At 42.3% G+C, this 20,827-nt stretch overlaps 2 protein-coding genes across 2 annotated transcripts; one reads left to right on the top strand and one right to left on the bottom strand.

Moving 5' to 3' along the window:
* The first annotated feature begins 150 nt into the window (after positions 1 to 150).
* On the top strand, positions 151 to 3,364 carry cript (cysteine-rich PDZ-binding protein). Its single transcript, XM_035400241.1, has 5 exons — positions 151 to 297; positions 663 to 728; positions 1,280 to 1,334; positions 1,470 to 1,573; positions 2,009 to 3,364. Exons 1-5 carry the CDS (start codon positions 282 to 284, stop codon positions 2,071 to 2,073), a joined length of 306 nt encoding a protein of 101 aa, XP_035256132.1. The 5' UTR covers positions 151 to 281; the 3' UTR covers positions 2,074 to 3,364.
* Positions 3,365 to 3,881: 517 nt separating this feature from the next.
* gch2 (GTP cyclohydrolase 2) lies at positions 3,882 to 10,622 on the bottom strand. Its single transcript, XM_035400239.1, has 6 exons — positions 10,020 to 10,622; positions 8,411 to 8,520; positions 7,495 to 7,550; positions 6,385 to 6,416; positions 6,039 to 6,123; positions 3,882 to 5,665 (listed from the first exon to the last, which is right to left on the bottom strand). Exons 1-6 carry the CDS (start codon positions 10,324 to 10,326, stop codon positions 5,536 to 5,538), a joined length of 720 nt encoding a protein of 239 aa, XP_035256130.1. The 5' UTR covers positions 10,327 to 10,622; the 3' UTR covers positions 3,882 to 5,535.
* Positions 10,623 to 20,827: the final 10,205 nt, after the last annotated feature.

The following is a 20,827-nucleotide window of genomic DNA, read 5'->3' as shown; positions in this document are numbered from 1 at the left end:
GAAATATGAAACACAGTTACGGTCTACGGTCAGAGTTTGTTCCACATCACGGATTATATCACATATATGATATAATGATGCACGTATTCTCGAGTGGACGTCTTTAGAATAAGACCAAACTGGCCAGGGTATCTCTGTAATTGTGAAGGTCCCGCCTACCATCAGGCTCGACTGCCACCGGAAACGGAAATCCTCAATAAGAGTACAGGAAGTTAGGTTTTGTGCGACGATTGTTGTCAGTGGATTGGAGCAGTAGCTGTTGTTTGGCGTAGTTAAAAATCATGGTTTGCGAAAAGTGTAAGTATTGAGCGTTCTAAATTGTGTCATTAGCTGCCAGCTCAGAAACACGCATATTATTATTTAAAAAAATAATTGTGACGTTAGCTCGATTGCATTACCTAACCGTCTATCTTGGGGGTATTTGTTTGTTTAACTAGCCAGCGTTAGCAAGGCCGCCATCTGTGAATGGGGAATGGCTGTTGTGGACAGGTTATTTTTTTGCATTACTGACTTGGTCACTGTTTTGCTAGCTTTGGCTAACATGGCAGTTACTTTGTAACGCCAAATTAAGTTGTCTACGTTTGTGTACGGAGATGACGTCATTGCTAATTAAACGTTTTTTAAATAATTTTTTTCCTTGTATTTTTTGAAATCTTGAACAGGTGAGAAGAAGCTTGGAAGAGTTATCACTCCGGACACCTGGAAGGACGGAGCACGGAATACCACAGGTAGTAGAGATCCACTGTCTTTAGATTGTACCTTGTTAACAGTGGCTAAATATCTGCTGCCCTAAGTGGCAAGCAGTGCTGGTGCAAAGAATAAGGTGCACAAATGTTTCCATTTTATTTTTTTTAAATATGTTTTTTTATACTTCTTCCAGACAAGGTGTGGGAGAGAGGGTTACTGATAGAGGTATCTCAGTATGTTATTGGGGGGGGGGGGGGGGGGTAAGTTAATGGCAGGGAATCAAATCCTCAGCAACATGGGAATGTGTATAGATTGAAAGTCGGCATGGCAGAGCATACCCAAACGTGCCCAGTAGCAGGGTGAGCATGTATACGTGTTGTTTATTCTGTCTGCCAAAGAAGCCAAACCTTGACTTACATACAAAAATGCTTTCTGCATGTGGATAGATGGGAGGAAGTGTTGTCTCTAATCATGTAGGGTGATTTAGCAATGTTAATATTACTGTGTGATAATAATTCATATGACTGAGTTCGTAAGCAAGTGTCAGAATAAACGTAGCCAAATTTATGATCTAGTGCTTTGTCTTTTCCAGAGAGTGGTGGGCGCAAGCTGAATGAAAATAAGGCTCTCACATTTAAGAAAGCAAGGTATGTCATGGTAAAAAAGGTTGGCTGATTTTCCTTCAGTCAAGTTTAGTATATTTGCTTTTTTCCCCCGCCTGTGTTTTCCCATGTTGTGTTTCTGAGTTTCTCGCTGAGACAACCTGTTTCTGCTTGTGACAGGTTTGACCCGTACGGAAAGTCTCGCTTTGCCACCTGCCGCATCTGCAAGAGTTCTGTCCACCAGTCGGGGTCAAACTATTGTCAGGGTTGCGCGTATAAGAAAGGTCAGTAGTAGCACATCCACACCATTCTTCCTTCTTGGCTTGGCATTCCATTATAGTTTTCATTTGGCACAGTGACACTACAAGATTGACTGATCTGTATAGTGAAGAATACCTTTACAGCTTATGTGCTTTAATCTACTGAGTCATTCCCACACGTTTAGCCGTGGTTACATAATCTATTTAGCCTAGTCGTTGGCCTTACCAAGAATGTTATAATTGCTTACAGTCTATTGTAATGTAGTTTGTATAAAAAGGATATTTCCTGGATACATCTTGTATTATGAGGGTAAATGTCTTGATCAAAGGAACAAGAGCAGAGCATGAACCATGATTCAGTTCTGTATTTGGAGATCTCAATTTTAATAGGGAAACATTACAAGGAAATTCTTCGTTTTGTACATCCGGTTCTAAATAAGAGAATATGTGTTTGGACAGGTATCTGTGCAATGTGTGGAAAGAAGGTTCTGGACACCAAAAACTACAAGCAGACCTCTGTGTGATTATTCATTGATTGCCATCATCGCCCCTCTCGGGATGGGGTGTGTATTTGCGAGGCGGTCCCCAGTTCCATCTTCTTGTGCAAGTTCCACTGTGGGCTGTGTGTGTAACACAGCTACGTGTGTGTGTGTGTGTGCTTTGTGCATGACAGGGTGAATCTCTGAAAAACCCTTTGATGTTCAATCTCTCAGCAGTCAGCACACACCACCACACCAGAGAGCCTGCTGCTCCCTTTCTGTGTATCTAAAGGTTATTTCTCACTGTAATAACTGAAAGAAAATGTTTGATATTTTCTGTCATTGTAAGTGTGCCAGAGATATTCTAGCTCCTAGATAAGAACCTTGTCTTTTAAATAGTTGTCGTTTATCTTTGAAAGCAATACATAGGCTTTAACTGTTCTATGAGAACATGACGGACTGTGACAATAATTGATACGCAAATGTTATAATGTTATAGAGACAATACATGGCCATTTTTGTTTAACTATGCAGGTTTTTTTTTCTTGCTCTCTTAGCCATGTGCATTTATCAGTAGGCTTCACAAAGGAGCACCGCACTTCTAAACATTTTCCTTTGTCTTTTAATGCCTATTTATTGTGGTCTTAGGATATAGGCTGGTCTTAACCGGCTTTGAGGATTACTCCTGTCGTGGTTGCAGTTATAAAATGAACTGTAGATTAATTCCCAGTGTGCGCTTATTTCATTAAGATGATTGCACGCCTCTCCAAACACAGTAGATTACATAATGAACAGCAGGAGTAGATGCAACTTTCAGATTTAGAGTTTTAAGGAAAAAGGTCATGCACTCTACCTTACCTTTTTTAAAGATGGAGGTTCTGACATTTATTAAATGGCAGTTCAACCCTGAAGCAAAACCATGGCCCCCATCTAAGTTTTTAAATATGTTTATCTCTTGGCTAATGTTTAAGGCAATCTGCGCCCCCAGATAAGTGCATAAAAATAGGGAAAAATGCCAAAAGCTACACATCAAGCAATATTATTTTAGTTATACTTACATTTACAAACATCAGGGATTTTACTACTAGTCTCTGAAAAGATTTAATTTTTTACTTTGGATCTGAGGGCACTTTAGATATGTCATCACTGCGTGTCTGCAATACTGTGGGGAGGTTTCGGTGTACAAACGGGTTTGGCTTTGCTTTCACAGATCACTTTTTAGGCAGTGTTAAAGCTTTTGTTACTTTTACAACTTATTCCAGTGTGAATATGGCAAATGATACTGATTCTATTCAATGTATACCTGAAGTTGGATTAAATTATGTCATTAACAATTTGTATGTCTTTGTATTGTCTTTTAATGTCTCACTTATTGTAGAGAAATGTTACATTTTCACAATGGCCACTCAATATGTGGCTTGAGTACATTTTCCTTCAGTTTACATCACATTTTAAATCTATTTAACTGACATTCATTTAGGTTGATATTAATTTTCTCCGCTGAAGCAGTTGAGTACCTGCATGCCTCTGTATTTGGCATTCATTTTAAAGTGATTATGCCTGGCAAATAAATTGCCTTTGTGCATACCATTAATAAGTTGCTCTAATGAATTGTACTTTCCAATTGCTATTGTACATTACTTGGATACACAAAGTTTGGACAGTGAGATTTGTGCCTTGAAAGGGCAATACTGTTTAACTCTTCATTTAGATAAGTTAGTGGATGTAATATTCATGGTATTTTACTGGGATGTTTTGAACAGTCAGTTTGTAAACTGGTATTAAGTTTAAGTGAAAACACTGTGCCTTTCACAATCCAGAATTTTACTGGAGTTGAGAGATTTACGTGTGCCTGTGTGTGTGTGTGTGGCTAGCTATGTCACATAAGGGTATTTTGACGTTAAATTAGTTGTATAATCTGAATCGGGAAAAACTGCAATAGGCTGCTTATACACTGTAAAAAAAACAAAAAACTTTTGTATACTGTGTTGATTTTAATTTTCTTTAAAGTAAGCACAAAGGTTACAGTTTGCTTATGCCAGTGATTATTGACTGTAATCCTTTCACTGTGAATGGGTGCAAAGCATGATGTTGTGCAAACATTTCTGCTTCATTGCAGCATAAGTAGCTCTGACATTAAGCTATAGCCTATTTGACAATGATTGTGTAAACATTCTATGCCAAAGTCGCTGTCCAGTTCTAACAGTAGGCCATTTCATAAGCTACTTAACAACCAACAAACCAAATGCATTAGATAGCTTTATAACATGTTTATTTGGGGATCAATATACAATACATTGTTTTAAAATGACATTGTAATGTATATGAACAATACATCTAAACAGTTTAAATAATTTTATTTTTATATTATGAGGGCCGAGACAGTTCTGGCAATATACCTTTTAAGTACGAGAAAAATTCCAGAAGAGTTTGGGGGCAAAATTTGTGTTCCCGTGGGAGACTGTTACTTGAATAACATGAAATAATGTTATCTGTCAGTTGAATTATTCAGATTTGTTCTAGTGTTCATTGTGAGCAGCATCCGAAAAGATAAACGCTTGCAATAAAGTTAACACTCCACATTGACAGTATGAATGAAAATATGTTCAGTCGTTCATCCTAGTTTCATACTAATGCAGACATGGATCTTTTCCTATTACAGACATTTGTCTTATTAGGTATATGACACAAATCCTGTAATGCTGTTCACACAGTCTGTCAGAGAGAAGAAAACTGTTGATGCTGTTGTCCTATTTACAAAATCTAGAATACAGGAAGCAAGTATAAAAATCGTGGATATGTGCAAAATAAGACAATTTTATTTTGTGTCCTCTTTTAAAGCACTTATTACAAGGAGAACTCAAGGCACCGGTCTCGATTGTCAGAGCATCAAAGACTATTTTTTATCTTTACTTTCGAGAATGTTTGCAGTTTTCTACATCTGATGTTGCACTGATTGCGCATGACAGTCCTGTGAAGCACAAGCTGATGTTAAAGCTTGGTTAGGAATGTACCACTTTTTCAAAAAAAAAGACAAAGCATTTTATGTGAATAACATTTATGGTTAATTGTGTCTTTTGACTATAATTCATAAGAAGTGATGCTAACAAAAAATATACATATAAGTTAATACACATAAAGCAAGTTTCTTGTATTGCCAGAAATGGCTATTTTGCTGGTGGGCAATACTTGAATGGTTATTTGTTTTCATAGAGAAATACAGTACAGGCAGACAGCTCTTCAGGTACGCCCCGAGGTGTGGTGAAAATGTTGATGACAGAATGCTCACAGGGTAAAGTATAGGTAGAAGAATGCGCACAGTGCTACATGTAACTCACGCTAACGGAATTCCTTGAGAACCTGTGTCCTGTGATGTACTCGCATCTCAGAATACACATCTCATTAAAGAGAGAAATGGAGACAGTAAAGGAAACGTGGATTGCAGTACTCGGGGGACAGAGGGCGCTGTCAGTGTTGGAGTTGACGGTAGACTGAGGTAGAAGGGCCCTAGCTGTTCTTGGCCAGGGACAGGAACTCCTCGCGGGTCTTGGGGTCCTCTCGGAACACGCCCACCATTGCACTGGTGATGGTGCGACTGTTCATCTTCTGCACGCCTCGCATGACCATGCACATGTGCCTGCAACATGCACACACCTCTGCTCTTAGCATGAAGAACAGGAACGAACTGCACACCATAAAAACCTGCACAAGATGCACCAAGAGAGTGCTTGGTGTAGTGCTGTATACTCTGGTGCATCTCTAGCAGAGGTTTAGGTTGTGACATCAAGAAGTTGGAACTTAATGGAAAAGCTTGCCAGCTTATGTATAGAGGACTCTTGGGGTGTTCAATCCAGGCTTGACAAAGTGCTGCATACCCTCTAAGCCATTTTGGAAACGACTAGCCTAGATGGGCTAAACTTTCTGGTCTTCACCTGTAATGCTAGCACGTTGTATGCATGCAGCCAGTGAGTAGATGCCAGGAATTTCGTATTGGTGTGGGTGACACTTACGTCGCCTCGATGACCACTGCCACTCCAGCCGGCTGCAGTGCCTCGCAGATGGCGTGTGCAATCTGCTTCGTCAGCCGTTCCTGGACTGCGGGGGGAAGACAGAGCCTATTACTGGGAGGGAGGGGGAACAGCGCTTCCACTAACTTAGCAGCAGGCTGGCTGCAGAAAGACACGAGAGAACAGGGCACTGGCATAGCAAGGAACACAGTGGGGCTAAGCCAGAAACACTGGGGTTCTGTCTTCATAACAGGAGAAAATAACGGAGAAAAGGACTTTGATCAGACTCCATAAGCCCGGGAGGGGTAGTGCATGATAGGAGGAATTCTGCGGGTGGGGTCGCACTCACCTTGGAGTCTCCGGCTGAAGATTTCAACAATTCTGAAAACAAATAGTGAAATGACAGAAATGAATGTGAGGGAATTTACATCCAGGCACAAATCCCACAGCCAAATGGTAAATGGACTGCATTTATATAGCGCTTTTATCCAAAGCGCTTTACAATTGATGCCTCTCATTTGCCAGAGCAGTTAGGGGTTAGGTGTTTTGCTCAAGGACACTTCGACATGCCCAGGGCGGGGTTTGAACCGGCAACCCTCCGACTGCCAGACAATCGGTCTTACCTCCTGAGCTATGTCGCCCCTGGTTGTACATTGTACACGATAACATTTAACTAATTAAGAAGCTCTCCATTAATACTGATATCCATGAAGGCTTGAGGCAAGTGTGCTGCCCCCGGTGAACTTCATAGCAAATCGATGATGTATCCGTGCTTGGGTAAATTCCAGTACACTCTGCCGCCAGTCATTTCAGGTGAATATCACCCAGGCCCCAAACAGAGGATGAAGGCAAACACAGGCCAGGGCTCTCGTGATCTGATCTGGACTCAGGCCATGTGTCTCTAGAGCTGGGTACTTCACAGAACAGGCCTTAGGAATAAGCCAGTCACAGTCACCACATTTGGGAGACTCAGCACTACGTAGGTGCGCAGTGTTTCGGGAGGGGCGTGTTCGTGCATGTGCACGTGCTGGCACGTTCAGAACTGCAGAGAGGCCCCTGGGACGCACCCCACTCCGCCCTCCTGACCGCGCCCGGTGAGGAGAGAACGGGGCGTTCACACACACACTGTCCACGCAGAGCGGTGCCCGGGGATTTCCTCAGCTCTGAGAACGGACTCTGCCTGCGTTCACACGTGCACCCAGGATGCTCAGCCAGGTTTACCCCTAAGCTTCCTGTCAATGGGCCGAAATAACAGAAGAACGCAGCCATTCGAGAGTAACTCGTCCGCTGCCCCTCTCTCACTTTCTCACAGGCACCGCTAGTGCCCCGACCCGGCAGACGGGACCGAGGGGGGTCAAATGAGTTTCTGTGCTGCCTGTGATCATAGTCCATTCTCTCACTGTGTGTGTGTGTGTCTGTGTGAGTGCGTGAGTGAGAAAAAGAGACTATGTGTACTCACCTTGCCAGTTTGCTCAAGCCGACCACTTTTTTACTTGGAAGATATCCTATGTGCACCTGTGTATTACAGAGAGCGCAGTGTAGGTCATAATGTACTAAAAACTAAAAGGAATGAGATAAATAGACACTACACACAATAGATCTACACACACACATGGAAAGCATTTGACAACTGCACACTGGAGACAATTCAGTAATGGAATACACAATTACAATATACAGCATATGCCAATATTTCAATATTCAGCACTTTATGCAGTAACACCTGTGCCCAGAACACCTCAAAAACCACCAGACACTGCGGCGGCCCCCCAGGACTGGAGTTTGACTTCTCTGCTCTAATATGACCCTTCAGGGTCAGCTCGACTTGGATCCAAACCCTTAGTTACAGTCTTTGTTCAGTAGGGTCCTGAATGCCCATCACCCTCTAGGACTCCCAAGCACCTCTTGCTCACTATTACTGGAACAAAGGTCATGATGTACAAAGAGGCTTTGGCTTGCCTTTGTAAGCCCTGATCCAGGCGGATCACATAAAAGCCGATCAATCAAAAACGCCAAACTCAGCTGGAACCCAAGTTTCAGGTATCAGGTGGGGAGCAATCTTCTCTCGACTTTCATGTGTCACATGCTCTCGTCTAGGTCATATCCAAGCTGGTAACGCCTAATGATCTCACAACTCCTCCATAATGCTAAAGAAAGGACAAAATCGGAGGAAGATAGCTGGTATGGTGCAATCTTCCTGGGACTGGTGTGTAAGATTTCAGATTATGCCCATATGTTGTGAGGCTTCCTTCTCTAAATTCTTGTTTCTCTCACACCTAAGTCTTGTTGTGTTGTGTTTCCTCTTGTGCCTGTGAGACCGCGTGCATGCCCCCTTGTATTCCATGCCCGTATTTCACTCTACCTCCACTGCCTACCTTTCCAAAGAACGGCACCAGGTGATGTTCACAGAGCGAGAACATGTCGATGTCTTTCACAATCACCATCTCATCGTGGTCCTCATCAAAGATGGCATTGTTCAGGATATCTAAGAAGGGACATTTACAGAGCAGAGAGGTGAGTGTTTTTTGAGTGTTTAATTACCATTAAGTGTGCTAATAAGCATCTGCTTGTGTACCTAAAATCTCAACTTCATATTGGACATTTGTATGAAGAAAGAACTGCAAGTAACATTTCGCTGAGCTCAGATCACTAAGCAGTTCAGAGTACTGTATTGTTGGTAACAGAACAAAGTTTGGCCAGTATTCAGCACGGGTAATACAGGGTCAGCACCATAGCCTAATCATGGGTGGGTTGATTGCTGCATGATCGTGGACCCGGTGTTGAGATTGGATTGTGGACTTGGGGGGCGGAGTAAGCAGGCAAAAAAAAAGTAGTATGACCACATTTTTATATGATCATTCTTCTCTCTCTCTTTCTCCGGCTGACACATACGTACAGAAGCACACTGATGGACAGCATGAAAATAATGGGAAAGTGTAATTGCAGTTACAACAGAGAATTACATTGTGTAACAGGGTTGTGCAATATTTTCAAAGATTACATAAAATGTTAATCACCGATTCCCATTTCTCCTCCGAATTAACATGCTATTATGACTGCTTCTGTTTCAACAGTGTATTTCCTATTACACTAATAATCTACAGGGAGAAACATGTGTACTGTACATAGGCTAACATCACGAGCCTTGTGATGTTGTTTGAACACAAGAATGTTAATCCTAAAGATATCTACCGTATAGCCTACAGAAGGTAAATAAAATGAAAAATGAAAACTACAACTAGGTCTGAACTCAAAAGCAAACCACATTATTAAGCATTTGCCTAGGCTATGGTTTCTTTACTGTATGCTGCAACTTGTACATACACGCTAAAATGTCCAGTGTTAATTGAACTCTTACAGATCGCACACGAGTCCAATAAGGACCATATATAGGCTACACTGTTAGAGTTGATTAAACACTGAACATTTTACTGTGTAGGCTACATGATGGTATCATGCAAGGTTGGCATAAAGCACACAGTTCACGCTGGTACACAGTCCTCATTCCACTGGGGTCTTATTTGTTTAAGGGGCATTTATGACCGTGTCATTGATTATACACAGTCAGTCCAAAAGCCGAGATAAGAGCAGTTATTTTGCCGCGAAAAACACTGACCGTGGTGCTCATTTTACACAGATTTTCCAAGAAAATTTTTTGGAAAAAATTGTTTGAACAAAAAAACGGGATGAGAGCAGTTTAGACGGTGAATCATGGAGTTAGTCTAATACCAAAGTAAAATATATGACCAAAAATGAAAAAATGCATGTATAAATTAATAGAAATATATATAAAAGAATTATATTTCTGGAGTAACTCATTTCTTATTTCGCGCCATGTTTCCTTCCCACCTCTTCCACCTGCTATAATCAGGGAAAATTTAATCAAATCGATCATTGAGACAATAATGATTGAATATCGATAAATAAGTGACAAATTGAAGCGATTATGTTATGGTCTAAAAGCCAGTTGGACTGCGTACTCACCGTAAACGGTCTCGTGGTAACCCTTTGTGAGAAACTGCATGGCTTTTGCGGCACGGAGCGGCGTCCTGACCAGCCCTTGGCGGTCGGTGTTCTCTCCCAGTCCCCGAAGGATGCTGGTATAGGCAGCTTCCATTGCCGGTAGGTTGGACTCGTCCTCCAACTCCTTTCGGGATTTCTCCTCGTTGCATTGTAGCACAGCCTTCTTTGCTTCGATAGAGAGCTCACTGAACCCGTTATGACACAGAAACTCACTGACAATCTTATCATTGCGCATTCCGTTCATTTCTGCAGCTTTCGTATATTCCATTTAACAAATCAATGGATGCTACGCGTGCAACTTGCCTGTTTAATTTAAGATGTTCTTTAAAACGCTTCAATATCAATATCAGTTTCTGGGATATTTTATCAACTTTTTATGCTGTTCCAACGCTGTTTACCGAGTGTCGCCTGCAAGCACACTGCTGGTTCCATCCCGCGAGCGTTATTTATAGGGCTGGATAATACTCACCATAGCGAATGTGCTTTAATAATGTCGTCACGTTGGGCGTCACGTAAAAACATTTAGAAGTGTGACCACGCGCAGTTGAACATAATTCATCACGACCGCTCTGTTTCCATACAGCAGAAAAGGCTATGCGGCACCACAAGGGAAATTGTGATCTGATAATCGATTGTGGCGATTCTCTGTGAAAAGGGCTAAGAGACCATAGGGAGGAGTGAAGTCCCGGCAGCTTCTTTAGGACTGGTGAGATCAAGCACATAAATACCTGGATCGGTTCGGCGCTTTTAGTATGGAAAAATAGACACTCAGGTTATATTGCCTATATGTATTTTAACCTTTGGCCTTCTTCAGCGTTTCTTCCTTCTTAGTGGGAGTGTAACCCATGAAGACAACTTCCTCAATTATTAATCAAACAATTAAACAAGCAATTACACAATTATACAGAGTCATATATGCAAACCTGAGAGTACATACAAACAGTCCATTGCAGTACCATTTTCTATAAGTACATTATCATTAATAAGTTATACAAGAAGTAGGACAGTGTTAACTTAACCTTTAAACTTATGGGATACTCTGTTTGTGAATAATATCCAATACACCCCTCTTTGCAGAAGTTTTTATTTTTATTTTATTTTATTTTATTATCTCTGTCACCATCTCCTCCTCAATGGCATCACTGATTCAGTATCTTGAAATCTCAGCCTACAGACCAGTGGCGCTGAAATGCCCAGCTATGGGAGGCCTCTGGTCTCTGTTCCTGATATTCCTTCTGAAAATCTAGTGTTTAACTCTCCGCTCGTCTTCCCCACATAACTGGTCAGCGCATCTCCTGTGCACCCTGTGCTCTCTGTGCACCTCATGATTGCGTCATGTTTAAAGCACAGTTATTTTTTAAAAATTTGTAGGATAGTTTCATTGTTTAATTGATAATTGTAGATCCTGGTTGTCCAATATTGGTCACTCCCACTATGGAGGAAGATACAGTGAAAACCAAGGGCTGACACATGCACATTTTTTTTTCTTTGCAGCCGTGCAATTAAAGACTGGCATAAAATACAATTCAATGCAAAAGTATCGGGATGGTGACAGAAATCTTGTTGTATTGTCTGTACTTCTGCTCATTGAATCAGTAAAAAACAATAAATATGAAGATATCCATATCGGGTGATCCATGTTGCTAAAAGAGAAGATACAGACTCATGTTTATCCTCAGTAGTCAACAGTCCAAAACAAGGACTCAACTAAAAGTTCAAGAGTGCAGATTTTTATTTTTGTAGCCTAAAGGATGTTCTTTACAGCAAGAACGATCAATACATTCCCAATGCTTTTTGAACAAATGCTACCTATGACCCGAACAAACTGTGAATTTAAATTTGGGGTTTGAGCATATAAAATTCTGAATTACATTTTACAAACCGGTCAAGCATGGGGAATGACTTTGCAGGCTCCTGTACAGAATATCTTTTGTATTGAGGATGCCACTCTTTCATGGAGACATTCGGCAGGAAGGTGAACTGGTCCATTCAGCCCTTGCCTGTAATCTCACTCTCTCTACGGTGGCTCAGGGAGACGGAAGCCAGTGGTGGGGAGACAAAGACCGACCTGTTCATTTAGGAAGCTCGGCTCCATCCAGTCAGATAAAATGGCGCCACGGAGCAAAGCCATTATCTCTGCTGTATCCGTCACATGACCATCAGGAGGCCAGGGCAATGCCAACACGTGGAAGCGTTGTGGTGCTGCATCCTACTTTCGTAGTTCTGAGAAGCCAGTCGTTTCATTCGGGGAGACAAGTGCGAGACCTTTTCTTAAAACGCTTTCCCACTTCCATTTCACTTTCTTTATTCAGAAAATGATCAAGTATAACATTTTCTCAAAACATCAGCAATGCCTTTTTTTCAAATCTACCCAACTGTATTCTCTAAACATGAATTCCATATTTTATTGTCAGAAAGAATAAGTCTGTAATTTTGATAGCCCACATTTTTCTGATCTGGTCACAAAAGGGATGCAAATAAACATTTAACTTCCGTCTATGTATATTTAACAATTTGCTGGATATTTAGTTTTCCCCATTGGATATATAGTTTGTAATTAATTTGGGTCTCAACCACCCTATAGCACCTATAGTACCTGCAAAGACAATGGAAAGGGACTGTGGATGGCAAGCTGTCAGAGATTCTGTGTGAAATGTTGTAAAGAAACGAACCTCCAACAAGTTTATGAGCAGTACCAAGTTGAAACTGATAAATTAATTATCATTAAAATATAAAGTTAAAATTGGTACTATTATGCAGCACAAATGTTACATCCTATTCACACAAATAAAAGTAGAAAGATGTAACTAAATCACACAAGTTACAAAGTTCAAAAGGTGGGAACAGAGTGACATGTCAATTGGCCGTGCACACTGTGCGGAAGCTTTTGATGACAGTACTCCGCACACAATGCCTGTTTCCCCTCACCCTCACCCCAGCGACACAGAGGAACATTATCTGTGAGGAGTGCAGATGGATTAGCATTTCACACCAATCAGGGCCTTAAATAACAGGATCCTTATAAAACTGTCCCTCATGAACTAAGCTTCTCAAACAAAAAATAATACAAAGAGCAAACATGCAACACCGTATGAAAGAATGATGACATTTCATTTGATGAAGAATACAGTAATCGGGACAAAATGGTCAGCCACAGCCATGAAGTCACCTGTAATTACCTCATGGTAAAAATAGGCGGTAGATGTGTCGATTGTGGTAATCATGTCCTGCGTAACGTTAACTTGTAGATTAAACATTTTTCAGTTGTACAATTTTTGTATCTCAGTTTTTACATCTGAAAGTGGTTGAATTTGTGTCTTGATATCTTAGACTTTTTGCTTTCACCTGCCGCAGATCTGATATGGCGCAGCGATTTAAAACAGTGGAACATCATGTTTGGTAATACTGGCCCGGAGCTACCATGTGTTCCGCATGTTCATCTAGTGCCGTAGCTCCTCTGAGCCGGAGGACAAGGAGCACGGCCTCGCCAGTGAACGGTCACCCCCTCAGCGAAAAGAAACAGATCACTGTCCACAAACGGCACATGTGACAGCTCAGTAATTTCCCCCCCTTCGGGCTCTGAGCGCCATACACATGTGTATCTGTTTATCCAAGGCTCTGTACCGTTCACACACCGATGACGCAGTGACCCTCTGCAGCCGTCACCTGCGTCACTGCGGGACTGGGGTCACAAAGCCCACTCCTTCCCGCCCCCCGCCCCTCCAAACCTGCACGGCCCCCCTGTGAAGAGCCAGCTGGGCAGAGCGACGTGAGTCAGTCCTGCTAAATATAAACGAAGCCGCGCCTGTCGGAGCAAACAGCCATTGTCTTTAGTCTGGCAGAAGAGGCATTTCCTTTGTGCGGAGCGTCAGCGTTGCCATGGCAGCTGATGACACAAGGCAGACCTGTCACTCGTCTCCATGTCCTTTTCTGTACGTGCGGGCTGGCACTGTGGAAAGGTAAAGAAATGGCATTTCCTCTCCACTCTCACATCGAGAACCACGCAGGCACAGATCCTGAGCCGCCGCAAGGTCAATTCACTTTTTCCACTTTAAAGAACGGACTGTTCGGGAGCACCACTGCTGCACTCAGCTGATGGGGGAACGGCAGTGAGGGAGGCCATGGCTCATTGGAGAGATAACCGTCGGTGTGCGGCCTGACCATTGGGCCTTCCCTGCGGTCAGCAGCCATGTGTCATGACACAAAATCTTACGTGAAATGCACACAGAAATGCACATCTGGTAAATAATTTTATGAGATCAGATGCCATCTGTGATTGCTGCATGACAAATCTATAATACTACAATGGCTATGATTTCCTTCCTCTATAATACCACTTCTACTACCACTAAAACTAGTTATCAATACTACAACGTTTCAAAATAGTTTTCTAGTTTACCATAGATCTTGTAGAAGATCTTTCCGATGCTTGTTGTTAAGTGAGACTAAAACAGTATTGTAACCAGAAATAGAATCCTGGTTTCTTGCAAGCTTTCTTGAAACTGACTGGAAGATTGCCTATCAGCACAATCTTGGAAGTCCGGGTCAATGTTCTGCACAAACAGGAGGAGGGAGATGTGACTGGAGATCTGTGGGCTAACTCCTTCCCAGAGATTCGGAATGCCTGATGTAACTCGAAATTCACTGATTGGAAAAGTCAGCTGAATGAATGAAGAGTGGAGATAGCATCACTCAGGGCCTGAGAGAATGCTAGTGATATTCATGTTCCTTCGGTACACATCTGTACCAAACTGCATGGCCTTTTCTTTTAGTGTTATGAAATGTAATGTAGCCAGCCTGGACTATAGAAACAATAAGCACCCCAGCTGTCAAGTGCTCCGCCACCTACCATCAAAGGACAGATGGTGGAGCATAAAGGCATGGCCAACCAGATTCCACGACAGCTTCTTCCCCTCCCCTGGTGGTGTGCATACTGAGCAACAATCAGTAGTCCCCCATCAGTAACCTCACCCCCCAGCGCCATCACCTACCCCACTCCCTCCCCACTACCTACCCAACCACTACCACCCCCTGGATTTTCTCACCTTCCCCCCACATCCACCCTGAACGATTCACACCTCCACCACCCCTGGACTCTCTCATCTTCCACTCACATTCTCACATTTGCCTTGGTAATTCGTGGCACCACCACATCCCCCTTGCCTACTGACCTGCGGATGAACCAACTTTTTCGTCTGTCGTTTTACATCAGCCACTAGTGTGCATGGATGGACTGTGCAGCTTCTTCTGATATGTGTGATTCTCTGGGAAAATGTGTTCAGTGCGCCCTCTGGTGGTTGTAGTATAACTATGCAAAAAGGGGAAAAAAGCATGTTTGAAGGCCTTACCCCCTGCCAGTCACTCTTTCTGCAGCAGATATAGATGCATTTTGGTTAACTGGTGCTCTGAGGTAATCCTGTACCCATCATGGCTTTCCACAAGTGAAATGCAACACAAAAAGTTGTTGATTCATCACCATCATCATCACCATCATTATCGTCATCATCATAAATATCATAATCATCACTGTTATCATTATCATCATCAACATCATTGTTCTTGCTGTCAGCATTGCATTTATCATCATCATCATTATGATCATTAGTAATTTTAGCAGTAGCAGAAGCAGTCAAGGAATGGTAGTAAAATAATTAGCAATTGTATAATAATTATTAATGCTTTCAGGAAATAAATTGGGCAGAGGAACCTTTCTGACCATTCTCGATTGGCTTCTTTGTATGTACCCTACCTAACTGATGCTGTATCAATGATGTAATCACTATCCAATTGTGATTACAGCATGTGTCCTCTAGGTGTCCTCCTTATAACATGTTCATTGAGACGGGGTACATTGGTGTGCTATGGACCAGGAGGAGCCATGTTCCTAGAGACCTAAAGTCCTATCTAAATGTGAATTATTTGGTCCTAGTCAAAACACACCGAGCACATCAGCAGTCCTCTGAATCAAGTCTTAAAATGAATGCCAGCAAAGAGCACTGTAGGTAGAAGATTAGTTAGGATATCACAACCATACCCTTTGTAGAGGAACTTCTCAGAACTTCTTCTCAATTTTTCTAAATATTCAGTTGAGTTAACAGATAGCAGAATATGTGCTTTATATTAAGTTGTGTTATGTGAAATAACCGGGGAAAGGACTTCTGCAATGATGTCATTTCTGACAGAAGAAAAGGGAGAGAGAGAGAGCTGCAGTTTTGAAACTTGGGGAAAGAATGAAAAGGCTAGAAGGTAGAAAGGCAATAGTATGACCTATCTGGTACAGTATAATGTCATAAAGCCAACCAGAATCAGGACCATGTCCCATCCTCCCTCCCCTTGCCACAGCAGTGAATGTGTAGAGACCTGATAACATCACTGGCAGGTCTTTTTATGTGATTTGGCATGGCGTGGGAACAGTACGACGGCGGGTGCTGCGTGGTGCCAGTAGAATTGTTGGTTCCTGGTCAAGGAAGCTTAATACCACACATGGCTACGCTGTCTGTGACTGTCCTGCCACAACCCTGCCTTGCAACAGATGCAGAGCCCCCAAAACTGGCACCTCTCACCCGAAAGGGTCTTTCGCTCATCTCGGATTGGATGGCAATTGCAGACATGAATGGCCACAGTGTCCACTGACTCTGCCCCAACTCTTCAATGATTGGTTGAACGTTGGTACACCAGGTGATAATTGGATGTAATTTAAAAGGTAACTAAATTAGCAAAGCCTGCACTCTTCTCCCAGAGAAACAGAGGGAAGAGAGAACCACCGTACAGTAAGGGGCATAACCGTGTTTGAATTGGATTGAATTGTTCCGATGGTGGCTTTCAGCAGTGGTCTTAGTCTTTCCTATTCACTTGAGAGGGCAGGTCGGTGATTGAAAGCACTTGACATGAATCTGAATACTAATGCAATAAGAGCCAAGGGCTATATTTGTGCATACAGTGCATAAAAGAGAGGCTAAAATAGCATTCAAATTTCATTTGAAAAGAAGGGTAAAATGTTGGTACACAATGAATGGAAAACCCCTTCTTTGAACGCAGATGAGAACATGGTGTCAAGAATGTAACTCACTAGGTGGAAAGGCTTGACAGGAAGTCACACTGCACACAAGGGGGACCACCCGCCATCCTGGGAGCAAGAGGGAGTGGGGAAGTGCCACAGTGTCCCTGAATCAGCCGTCAGTCTCTATCTCATAGGTACAGGTGCGTGGGTGTCACAATACTGCTTTCATGCATTTAACTTGCATCACACGCTTGCCATTGTGGTGGGAAATGGTGGCGTTTAAAAATGGGTGTTGTGTTACATAAGAGCCCTGAGGGAATAAAGACCTCTTGTCTCCTGCTAGGCATTCATGAGTGTAATCTTAAGTAATTGATGTCAATAAATCTCTCTGTCAGTCAAGTGGGTTAAGCTTGGCCTCAGCATAAAGACATGTCAGTGGCTCTGAGAATTCCAGGCAAATAACTCTGCTGCTTTCGCTTAAAATGAAGACCTTTTTAAAATGAAGAGTGAGGCAGGAAATAAAAATACCAAACAGGAGGAGGAGGAGGAGGAGTAGAGAGAGAGAGAGGGAGAGAGGATTACTTCAGGAAGTCCTCCACACCACTGAACCCTTGTGACATTTAGAACAATATGGAGATCCAAGGTTGCGAAGCACAAAGCACTGACCTCTGACCCCATCAGCTTGCACCAATGAGGTCAAATGGTTGGCTGCTTATTGCAGTTTCAGCCTGAGTGGAGCTCTGTGACGATGATGACAGTGAACAAGAAGACCCCGGATAATGATGACACTGAGTGTGATGGTGATCATGATCGCACTTACTCTAATAACACGAGGCACTTGTGTTTACAGGGAGACGCAAAGTCTGGAGGCTAAGAGGAGAAACACTGACAGAAAGAAAAAATAGAAAGTGATGAAAGCGGGCAAAAAAAGAACAGAGAAAAAGAAAGCATCCATCTCTCCATTTATCTGTCATTTTTGAGCTCTGTGAACATGAGTCATAAAATTATCCTGTAAATTGAATTTGCAATTTGCCCGGCCCACACCATCATCTCCAATGTGTCTCACGGCTTTTCCTCCAGCTCATTCCGGCCAGCTCGTAATTTCATATATTTTGATCTTGTGTGCTACTCATGTCACATTAATTGAATCAATGATGTTCTCTGAGATTTATTGTACTTTTTGCCGAGACTGCTAGTGTTTTCCCCTGAGTTTGGCCTTATTGCTCAAATCACCACCGTAACAGAAGCTGCACAGATACAGAACATCGGACATTTCATTGTCCAGAGAGCCACATATCCACTGCCCCCGTGGTTTCAGTGCATTGCAAAATTCGTACTGAGGACCACTGTCATTTTAACATCAGACAAGGCCTGCATTAGCAACTCGACTCATGATAATGTTGTCCCAACGTTGTTTCACTGCACAGGAATGTGCAAGTGGCTCACAATGTCACATCTGAATGCTTCACCTGCTCGTGTGAAGGAACTGAAATTAGCTTGAAGGCATCTCACTGGTTAAGGAGAAGAAGACTGATGGAAAGGCAGGCAGAGAGAGAGAGAGAGAGAGAGAGAGAGCGAGTGGGTGGCTGCGTCTTATGGCTGAAATGTATCACTATGACCTGGGGTAAAACCAGAATGAGCTGGGAAAGAGGCGGAGAGGGAGAAGGCTATTTATTAGTGACGATGATGAATACAGTCATTGTGAAGGCCATGCATGGGCCAGCAGCGCTGCGCCGGCAGGGCGAGAAAGCCCCCCCACGGGTCAAACAGCCCCGGCCTTTGTGACGGCTCCCTGCATTCCTGACGCATGACCCGGCTGTCTGTCTGAGTGGGACATGGCGCATGGGACAGCGGCTCGCTATCATGAGGGGGGTCTCTGCCAGATTCGCGACTGGGTGCACTGTGCCACGCCGTCCAACAAACCAAGATGGCGGGACCCTGCTCTCTCTGTCCCTTCACCAGAAGCTCAGGAGACCGCAGTTCAGAACCAAAGATACCTTCTCAATGAAAGGGTCACTGGAGCTTAAATTGTTATGAAATTAATTCTGATGCAGATGTTCTTAATGGAGGTTCTTAATTTCTGTAGGAATAGGTTTTCCAGTTCTACTGTGAATAATACATTTGGTATTTCAGAAATTTGATCTGTCACAGTGGTATCCTAACCCTCGAATTACAGCCAATTGCAGACCATCACCATGTGTAGATCTGTATTAAATTTGTTTCTGTGCTGTGTGTCAAACCATACCTGCTACACTACTGCAGAGATTCAAGTGAAACCAGGAGGACTCATTTTTGTGTTGAGTAACTGCGTGACGTAGTGGAACATGTGTATATGAATCCTGGCTGTTCGGACTAGACCCTGCATAAATGGAAATGGACAGCCACTTGTACAGGCGTAAGAGGGACGCACAACAATATCTGGGTCGTATAAACATTGGTTGAAAATATCTTAAAACTGATTTACAGACATCTGATGATAATCTAAAATTATGGCCAGTATGAAGAGCTAAAATTATGATAAAACCAGATACATGCACCAGAGAGGTGATGCACCACTGACGCTGTAAATCACAAGTGTCCAATATTACGGGACGACGTGGGTGTAGGTTTTTGTTTTAGCCCAGTAAAAAGACACCTGATTATACTTATCAAGGTCTTGATTGAAGGCCAGGATTAGTTAATTAATTAAATCACTGACCTTTTTTGTATAAGATGGGACAACCCTGCTCAAGACACATGCTCTCTCGTTAATGATAAAGTAAGCAAGTTGAGACATTTTGTCGCACAAATAAAATTTGTTGAAGTCATTTCTTTGATGCATGTGGAAACTTGTTTGCAGTTTGCATTGATGCGATAATGTTTAACAGTGATGTCAGTTTGTAACCAATCAAATATTTATTACTTAAATCAGCTCTGTAATTCCATATTGTGCTCCCTGAAGAATAAGTATGATAAACCTCTAGATAAAAAGCATCTGTAAACAAATAAATAATATTGCACAAATATATCTTTTTTTAATTAAAAACAGTGGCATCCTCTGCTTCAACTGTTTGAGAATTCTATATATTTTTATTTATCATTTGTTCTGTACTTGTGTTTTTTTTTCTTTTTTGTGCGTTGGCTAATTTAGAATATAAAACCCATTAGAGAGGTCAGCGGGTGTAGATTGCTACATATATTATCCCACTCCAGACATGTTGATGGCCACATTATAATTTGCTTACACAGAAAATGCTTTCAACAGCTGCCAGCCCTGTAAAGATGATACAAACAATGTGATCCTTTGTACAACAAAACGTTGTAACAAAAATGAATATAACTTGGGCTGGATATCAAACACTATTCAAAGGCTCCTTTTTGTAATTGTTATTTTTAAGAACTTTTCTGGGAACTGTTTCTACAGGAAAAGTCACTGGTGGATTGAGGGATTTTGGAACATATGGAAGAGCTCACTGTTCTGAAAACAGAACACTTTTCGGTGTAATTCAGACAAAAGCTCCCATCCGCTAATTTTTTTGTCTCAAAGTTACACATCGACTGTTATGTGCCTGTGACTATTTGGTTTTTGCATGTGTTTGGCATGGCAAACTTGCGGCAGATTCTAAGCATATTGCCTGGAAAACCAGGAGCGCAGTGGGGGCGTGAAACAGTATTTGCAGCCCTTACCAAATGTACATCACCTGACACACATGTATTTTAACACATTATTTTATAGTAATCAAAAGCGCTACTGAGCCCTTGAGAAAGTATGTATATTTAAATGCATATA

Source organism: Anguilla anguilla, chromosome 18 (genome assembly GCF_013347855.1).
Source record: "Anguilla anguilla isolate fAngAng1 chromosome 18, fAngAng1.pri, whole genome shotgun sequence".
Taxonomy (NCBI): Eukaryota; Metazoa; Chordata; class Actinopteri; order Anguilliformes; family Anguillidae; genus Anguilla; species Anguilla anguilla.
This window is presented reverse-complemented; position numbering and strand designations above follow the sequence as displayed.

Bases quoted from the DNA above. Each gene is read 5' to 3' on its own strand.
- cript (XM_035400241.1), top strand. The intron at 729-1,279 runs GTAGTAGAGATC...TGTCTTTTCCAG, and splicing joins CGGAGCACGGAATACCACAG to AGAGTGGTGGGCGCAAGCTG. The intron at 1,335-1,469 runs GTATGTCATGGT...TGCTTGTGACAG, and splicing joins CTCACATTTAAGAAAGCAAG to GTTTGACCCGTACGGAAAGT.
- gch2 (XM_035400239.1), bottom strand. From the start codon at position 10,326: ATGGAATATACGAAAGCTGCAGAAATGAACGGAATGCGCAATGATAAG. The intron at 8,521-10,019 runs GTGAGTACGCAG...GTCCCTTCTTAG, and splicing joins TTACCACGAGACCGTTTACG to ATATCCTGAACAATGCCATC. The intron at 6,417-7,494 runs GTGAGTACACAT...ATTTGTTTTCAG, and splicing joins GGCTTGAGCAAACTGGCAAG to AATTGTTGAAATCTTCAGCC.